We start from the raw sequence: 8,116 nt of genomic DNA on the forward strand, positions 1-8,116 counted from the left end.
ATGGAGTTATGGAGCCCCCCCTTGGTGATTCATGGCATAAACTTCGTGTGAATCTCGATAAAATGCCAAATGTCAATGACAGACTGCAGCTGGCTGCTGGCTGGCTGGCTGCAGCCGGCCGGGCTCGCTTGCTTGTTCTCTGATAGCTTGCTCTTTTATAGTAACAATGGTGGAGCTCCGCTAGTCAAAACTTCTGGAAGGGATGGTAACATTCGCGGTCAAAGGTCGCAAACCAAAGTGTGACATCACAGTTGGTGCGAAGTCTACATTGCATGTTTTATCTCCTGTATTTTGACTGAGGCAGCCCACAAAAACATGACTGATTCATTTTTTTTCACACTTTGCCTGCTGATAGGCCCTCCAGAGTCCCAAATGTACATAATCAAATGATTAAAAAGTTGGTTTTGCATAATATGACCCCTTTAATACAGTAAATATGTCTGCCTTCTTCATTTGTTCTTAATATAAGCAATGAAGTGCACCACCTTCATCTGAAACACAATTATTTATTCTTCGTTGGAGAATAGATAGATAGATAGATAGATAGATAGATAGATGGATAGATAGATATCTATCTATAGATGTTTATTGTTATATGAAACAAACGAAAGCAAGTTTCCTCTGTGCAATGAAATTCTTTCTTTGCTGTGCTGTCCACCCTGATACCGACGCATTAAGTACAATAAGTAACACAAAAAAACCCACAATATTACCCAATTATAGAATAGTAAAAAACAGAATATTACAATAAGTACAGTAAGTAAAAAATAAATAAAAATAACTCAATATTACAGTAATTTTAAAAGTGTCTGATGTGCAATGTGCAATGAATACCATGGGATGTAAACAGTAAACAGCTGTGCAAGTGCACAGTTGTAAACAGAAGTACAGGTGTAAGGTGACGAGGTGGTACATTGATGTGACTCCTGTCAGCTGTTCAGGAGTCTGATTGCAGAGGGGAAGAAAGAGTTTTTGAGTCTCGTTGTTTTGCATTTCAAACTTCTGTACCTCCGGCCTGAGGGTAGAAGTGTGAGCAGTCCGTGTTGTGGATGGGTGGGGTCTCTGAGCATGGAGGCAGCTCTCCTGTGGACTCTGTGGTGGTAGATGCTCTGCAGAGAGGGCAGTGGTATCCTGGTGATCCTCTCAGCCGCCTTAACCACTCTCTGCAGGCGACTGCGGTCCGCAACAGTAGTGTAGCTGTGATGCAGCTGGTCATGGTGCTCTCAACCACGCAGCTGTAGAAGTTGCTGAGGTAACACTTTATAATGAGTACACACTATTAAGCATTAGTTAAGCATGAATAAATAATGAATTCATCATTTATAAGGCATGAATACACATTAGTATGTAGTTTATAAACAGTTAAAAATGTTTTATTCATCATTGATAAGCACATCAGTTATGGATTAGTAAATACTGAATTCATCAATTATAACACATGAATACACATTAGTATGTAGTTTATAAACACAGTTAAAAATGTTTTATTCATCATTGATAAGCACATTAGTTATGGATTAGTGAATACTGAATTCATCATTTATAAAGCATGATTCTGCTGTAAATAGTCATTACTATGTGGTTTATAATCACAGTTATAAATGTTTTACTCTTCATTGTACTGTACATTTCTGCATGCACTTGCACATCCACTATTCAGACATGCATTAATGATTAGTGACTGTGTTAGCAGATGTTCTATAAAACTCACAACAAATTAATTTTCTAATGATGGCCTATAAACAGTTATTAATGCAGGAATTCACAGTTACAAAGCACTTACTACTCCTTAATTAAGTATTTTGCACGAGCTTATCTAAAGTGAGCACTATCTATGGCTTATTAAGCATTTACAAATGAGATATAAAGGCTGACAATGCCTCGAGACTCACAAAATGTTCAGTTATCTTAACAGACGAAGGAGAGACACAACACAAAGGGATATAGAACATATTGTATTGATATTTACTGCAACTTCCCAACATATTGTATGAAGACGAACAAGGGTGGTTTATGAAGACATGCTATTGTTGTGATCTTATCTGTTTGGGACGTGTACGTTGAGCTCCCGCTCTCAGCACGTCATCAACGTGATGAGAGCGGGAGGCGGGATGTTACGTCATATTTACGTTAACTCTCAGAAGTTTCTGACAGTGCAGCCAAGGGGAGCATGGAGAAGCACATTGGAGTCAGTGGCCGTCAGCGGCACTAGTGGTGAGTATGTGTCTTTGTTTGGTAGCACACATTATGGTTGAAAGATAACGTTAGCTTGTCACTAACGACTAACGTTACTAACGTTATCGACCCGCCTGCGGTGGCTAAGCCGACCGCGGGCGGGTCGGTAACGGTAGTAACGTAACGGTAATGGTAGTAACGTTACTCGTTAGTGACAAGCTTACGTTAACTTTAGTATTTATAGACCCCTTCATAATTTCAGGTGAATAGACGCTTTAATCTTTAATATGTACAAAGGATTTCAGTTTAATACTTTCACATAATACAACATCACTGTTGTATGAGGAAAACGGAACCACAGAGGAAGTTTAACAGCAGTTCTCTCTGATTCCCTACTTTAAGTCATCGTACCTGAAAACTACACTGACGATCTGCTCAGTTTCTGTCTTCTTTCCACACTCCAACAGACACACAAACCAACCATCACCAATGTGAGCCAGGTCTGAGTACCCACTGGGTCCGCTGTTGATGGTCCAGGGTTTGCTCCAAGCTTTCGGATTGGTTGGAGATTTATTCAGATAAAGTCCTAAGTTGATCCTTTTGGACTGGTCAGTCGGGTGGCTGAACAGCAGCCACTTTGTTTCACAATCTGCAGCTTGACGTTGAGCTGGAAAGGAAACCACACTTCCCTGACAGCCTCCCCCGGTTTCCACAAGCTTATGAGTCTCTTCAAGGGTCTCCATATCGAGAGCTTCCACTCGGTAGCCTCCCTTACTACGGGCATTGCAGTAGAGTTTGCCATCAGAAACCTCTGCCATTTCACATTCCAGTGAGTTTTTTTTAAGGGGTTTTCCAAGTTGCCAATTACTGTCGTTTTTATCTCTATACAGACAGAACACATACGGGGTTGAGCTGCAACATAGAGTAGAGATACAATAAGCATACAGTGGCACAATCAATCTACCACTATCTGTTTGGATCCCGTGACCTGGACCAACAGCAAACGTGGCCCACTGTCTAATTTCACTCAGTCTGTCAGTGAGATCAGTCACTGCGCTCCAACTGTGGCCTGTGTCTGTGGTTGTAACGAAGCACAGACGGGTTTTATTGGTGCGGTTGTTTATCTGCCACTGCTCTGACACAGTTCCTTCCACACAGGTAAAGAACAGGAAGAGTGTTTGGTTGTCTCTGTCATACACCGGGCAGGGGTTCATAGGACGGTATCCATGAAGATGAGCCTCTTTCACCTCTTTGAAATCAGACCACTAGAAAGAATAATGTTCATAAAACAAAGTAAACCTGATGAGTTCAGCTCAAACTGTTTTAACCTATTAAAGTTCACTAAACAATCTAAACATTATTACTGCTGCAGTTAAGGAACTATAGTTTTTATAAAAAATACAATCTTTACATTTGGAGGATCAATAAGAATTGATGCATACTTCAGCATATGAAGGTTAATAAACTGAAATTAAAAGGGGAATATCCTCAGTTATACAGCATTATAACACCGACTGTGGTCAGGTTTTCTTTAAGAAACACAGAAATGTAACAAACTTGAATTAAATCACCAAAACTCAAAATACTGAACACATTTCAGTTCAGTTTTTACTTCAACACTTAATTTTTGAGTTGGTTTAATTAATGTGATTGAGTGACTCCACATTCTTTCCTTTCATTAAAATGCTGTTAGGTTTTATGTTGAGTTGGAAACAATATATTCAGCAGTAATCCAGCAATAAAATTCATTATTTGGTTTAATTACCTCAATCGTCTTCTGAGAGTTTTCTTCCTTTAGCGTTCCTGTTTTCATCACCAGGTGTTTGCTGCTCGTGTCGTCCTGACCTGTCCTCTTCTCTGCAAAGGCCAGAAGAGTCTGGTCTTCACTGTAGAAGAGAGCAGGGATCCTGTAAACCCAGGAATTAAAGACAGTTTGTTTCTTTAGTTCTAAATCTCTTGAAGAGCTGTTGCCCATGGTTGGTGTAAAATGATGGTACAATAGATGAGAATGAACAACTTGATGTTTACATCTGCAGTTACTGTCTGCGGAGGCTTTAATGAGACTGGGTGGTGCAGTTTGAATGAGGCGGAGTCTTTAATTTCAGCCAAAGAACTGACATTAAATAACTTATTACAGGAGTTGACATCATTCCTTCCAGCTGGTTGGAGAAGATAAGAAATGTCCACTAACTGGTAGGACCAGAACCAAAACATGTTCTCTGATTAATGCAGGAGGAAGTCTGACTACAGGCCCAGTGTGTGGGATACACAGATACAGATCCTGTTTGGAAAGGTCATGTGAGGACAGGGTTGTTTCTTCATGTGGTGTGTTCATGGTAACAGGAGACCCAAGAGATTGTTGGCATGTAAACGGGAAAGGGAGGCAGACTTTTAGGGAAATTACATCACCACAGAACAAGTTTTCGACTCATTATCGGGGTATCATTGGGAATGTGGTCAACACCCTCCGGACAGAGAGGACTGTATGTAGGCTGAGAGTGAATTACTGACTTTAATATTATTACTATTAATTATCATAATATTAATAATAATCATAATGTTTCTACAGCATCACAGCATTACAGTGATTGGAGGAGGCTGCACATCTGGAGCACAGAAGAACAGTTAATGGACAGTGGGGCAGAAGGTCAACGGTTCGATCCCCCATCAGGGCAGAAGGTCGAGCTTTTATTCTGAAGGAGACAGGATGACTGCAGTAAATGATGTTTAATGAGGTACAACAACAACAATAACAACAACAGCTCTCAGTCAGTATGTTCTCTGTCTGTGTTACATTATATATATATTAAATGTAGATAAAAAGGTGTTGATGTGTTTAGTTTGACAGCAGAGTCCCAGGATGAAGAGGGCATCGCTACTAAAGAAAGGTTTAATAAATACAAACGCATTCAGTGAACACACAGTACAGGATGAGAAACGTTATCTTCCATAATAATGGAATAATGGAATGGCGCCGGCGACAACGGCAGCCTGTCATGGCAGCTCCTTTCATTGTTGTAGTTTCAGTGTGTTTTTACTATTTTGAACTGTTTTCTTACTCTCTTACTTTGTTCACGTCGCCTAAATACTTTTTTGGCGTTTTTGAGCACTTTTTATTTTTTGTTTACGCTGGTCTCCATGGCAACGGCGAGTCACATTGTTTATTGTCCTCCATACCGGAGGAGCTGAGGAGGAGACGGTGAGGCTGCAGAGCGGGGGTTAAAGGGAGGATGAAGAAGAGGAGCTTTAAACTCTACATCCCTGCAATCATCGAGCAGATACCGGACTCCATCGTCACCATTCCCCGGCTTCCAGACGGTTCGAGCCGACAGGGACACCACCGCGACCGGCATGAAGAAAGGAGGGGGACTGTCCGTGCTCATCAACAACAGGTGGTGTAACGCCGGGTTCCTCACAGTGGTCTTCATCATCATCATCATCATCATCACTGTCTATATTCCTCACAGTGGTCTTCATCATCATCATCATCACTGTCTATATTCCTCACAGTGGTCTTCATCATCATCATCACTGTCTATATTCCCCACAGTGGTCTTCATCATCACCATCACTGTTTACATTTATGTTGTCTTATTTATTCTCCTGTACAGCACTTTGGTTGTTTTTAAAGTGCTTAACAGATAAAGTTGGATTGGATTGGATAATCCATAATCCATCCAATTCAATTCAGTTTTATTTGCATAACAGAAGTTATCTCAGGACACTTTTCAAATAGAGCAGGTCTAGACCGAACTCTTTAACATTAATTACAGAGACCCAACAGTACCACCATGAGCAAGACCTTGGAGACAAGGGCAAGGAAAACTGCCTGTTAAAAGGCAGAAACCTAGGACAGATCCTCCGGCTCTAGGTGGGTGGTCGTCTGTCTCGACCAGTTGGGGTGAGAGAGAGAGAGAGAGAGAGAGAGAGAGAGAGAGAGAGAGAGAGAGAGAGAGAGAGACGTGTGTTTGTAGACATTAGAACAGCTGTAGCGAGAACGGGAGCCGGGAGGAGTAGCGGCAGCCCGCTACACAGTGGAAACTGGCACTGCGTTCAGCGGTAGTTTAGTAATCCACGGTAGTACTGTTGTGTAGGAACCGTGACGTTTTGGCCCCGCCAGTACCATGCAACAGTAAATGTTTAAATCACAGCCCTACGTTGTATACGCCTCCCTGTAATTCACTCACTCATTAGGCTACTCTGCTCAGGCCGTGACCAGCAGAGACAACCATGTTGCTGCTAATCAGTGTGCTAGCAGCAGCAGGGCATTATCATTCATTACTTGTGTTGTTGTTGTTGTTGTTGTTGTTGTTGTGAATGTACGGCAGGCTGTAGCCAACGATATATAGCGCAATTCATTACTTATAGGAAACGTTTCAAGAGCAACAGACTACCTCCAAGCAGCACAGCACAGGGAGAAGTGGGTGTAATGCGGAAGACGTAGCCAGTCAAACCAACCAATAGAAACTCTTCTCTCGTCCACCAGCGTAGGCCCCGCCCATCAAGTGCAGCTGAATTTGCAAACAAAACTTTAGAACTTGCAAGCAAAGAGGACGCAAAATGGTTGCATGTTTTTACTTATGTAAGGTAGTAGCCTAAATACTCCACAGGGTGACACTGTTGCGCCCTCTACTCTTCTGTGAATACAGCAAATGTTGAAGTTTGTCCCTTACGTGACACCGTAGTTGGGTTATTCATGCCATCTAAATGTTTTCATTCATTGTCCTGTAAGGTAGCAGTGTTAGTGGCGGCCTGCATCCTTTTAAAATGTCTTAACTAAAATCACCCATCCGGTCATTATGTTCATCTGATGTGTTAATTTACATGTTAGTTTACATTTCGGTGTGGGTTTGAGAAGCGAACACTTCTATTTTATATGAAAACTTTGGCTGTAATGTTGGCTAGCTTGCTGTGCGTGAGTAGAGCACCTGTTCAGTGGAAATATTGCAGGATGAAGCATTATTCTTTCAGTTTGCTGTTTTAAGTCATTTAATTTATTTTTATGAAGTCATATGTTTATAGAGTGCCTTATTTAATTTAAACTTCCTGTAATTTCTCATTTTTTGTTGTAGAGTATTATTTTGTCACCATATATTTGTTTATTTGCACTAGAATATAGTTTTTAAGAAAAACTATTAAAAAAAATGTTTTCATTCATTGTCCTGTAAGGGTGACGGAGCCAGCAGCCAGTGTAGAGGACCAGAGGTGAAAGCTGTCAATGTGTGCCAATAAAGTGTCTCCAGGTCTCAATCCAGGACTCCTGTCTCCAGTGCTTCTCTTCCCTCCCCGCGCATACACCCTATCACAACCATAAACACAACGCAGAGTCCCTGGGTGTGTAGGGAGGCTGCAGCACATCCTGTGGGTTACACTTACAAACATTAGTTTTGATTGAAGTTGAAGAAATATGTTCTCTCATATTTTGTTTTCAATTGCAACCTGTTCTGTTTCCATCTCAAAACAATTTTTTTTGATTGCCACTTACTCTTTTTTGGTTTCAAATCTCTTTTTTGGTTTCAAATATATTCTTTTTGATTGAATAATAAAGGAACAGAATTCTCTCCATAGGGCAGAACGGTACTCCTACTGGCAGGTTCGAATCCTGATGGAAGCATACTGTGAAATGTGTGTAAAGTGTTGGAATATGTTCTATAAATATTAAAATGATTAAAATATGCTTGTAACAGTTGTATTGAGTCTATAAATTATAATGAATTTGCATATTTCCAAGGCCAGGTAATGCAATAAATGGATTTTTCATTTACAGTATGGTTTATCTCCTGTGTCTTCATTTTATTGAGAATAGTTTTATATATATATAATCACTGTTTATTGTTTTAAATTTGATATAAGATATATATTTGAAATATTAATTGAAATATATTAATTAAGGCATAATAAAGGTCCAGGATACAGGACAGTGCAGCATATCAGTGTGGAA

At 40.5% G+C, this 8,116-nt stretch overlaps 1 protein-coding gene and 1 long non-coding RNA gene across 3 annotated transcripts; one reads left to right on the forward strand and one right to left on the reverse strand.

Moving 5' to 3' along the window:
* Positions 1-402: 402 nt before the first annotated feature.
* On the reverse strand, positions 403-4,606 carry LOC127376435 (sialidase-2-like). Its single transcript, XM_051423351.1, has 3 exons — positions 3,941-4,606; positions 2,587-3,440; positions 403-1,247 (listed from the first exon to the last, which is right to left on the reverse strand). The coding sequence occupies exons 1-3, from the start codon at positions 4,148-4,150 to the stop codon at positions 995-997; spliced, it is 1,317 nt and encodes a 438-aa protein (XP_051279311.1). The 5' UTR covers positions 4,151-4,606; the 3' UTR covers positions 403-994.
* Positions 4,607-7,941, forward strand: LOC127376443 (uncharacterized). Of its 2 annotated transcripts, XR_007887525.1 has the most exons (4): positions 4,608-4,658; positions 4,745-4,910; positions 5,358-5,567; positions 7,345-7,941. It is a non-coding gene; the product is annotated as an uncharacterized LOC127376443 (long non-coding RNA). The 2 variants fall into 2 exon arrangements; XR_007887524.1 differs by having other exon boundaries at positions 4,607-4,658; positions 4,745-5,567.
* Positions 7,942-8,116: the final 175 nt, after the last annotated feature.

This window comes from Dicentrarchus labrax, unplaced genomic scaffold (assembly GCF_905237075.1).
Source record: "Dicentrarchus labrax unplaced genomic scaffold, dlabrax2021, whole genome shotgun sequence".
In the NCBI taxonomy this organism is placed as follows: domain Eukaryota; kingdom Metazoa; phylum Chordata; class Actinopteri; family Moronidae; genus Dicentrarchus; species Dicentrarchus labrax.

Excerpts from the sequence above, each read along its gene's own strand:
- LOC127376435 (XM_051423351.1), bottom strand. The coding sequence starts at position 4,150 with ATGGGCAACAGCTCTTCAAGAGATTTAGAACTAAAGAAACAAACTGTC. Across the intron at positions 3,441-3,940 it reads ACTCTCAGAAGACGATTGAG|TGGTCTGATTTCAAAGAGGT; the intron begins GTAATTAAACCA and ends TATTCTTTCTAG. Across the intron at positions 1,248-2,586 it reads ATCGTCAGTGTAGTTTTCAG|CAACTTCTACAGCTGCGTGG; the intron begins GTACGATGACTT and ends GTGTTACCTCAG.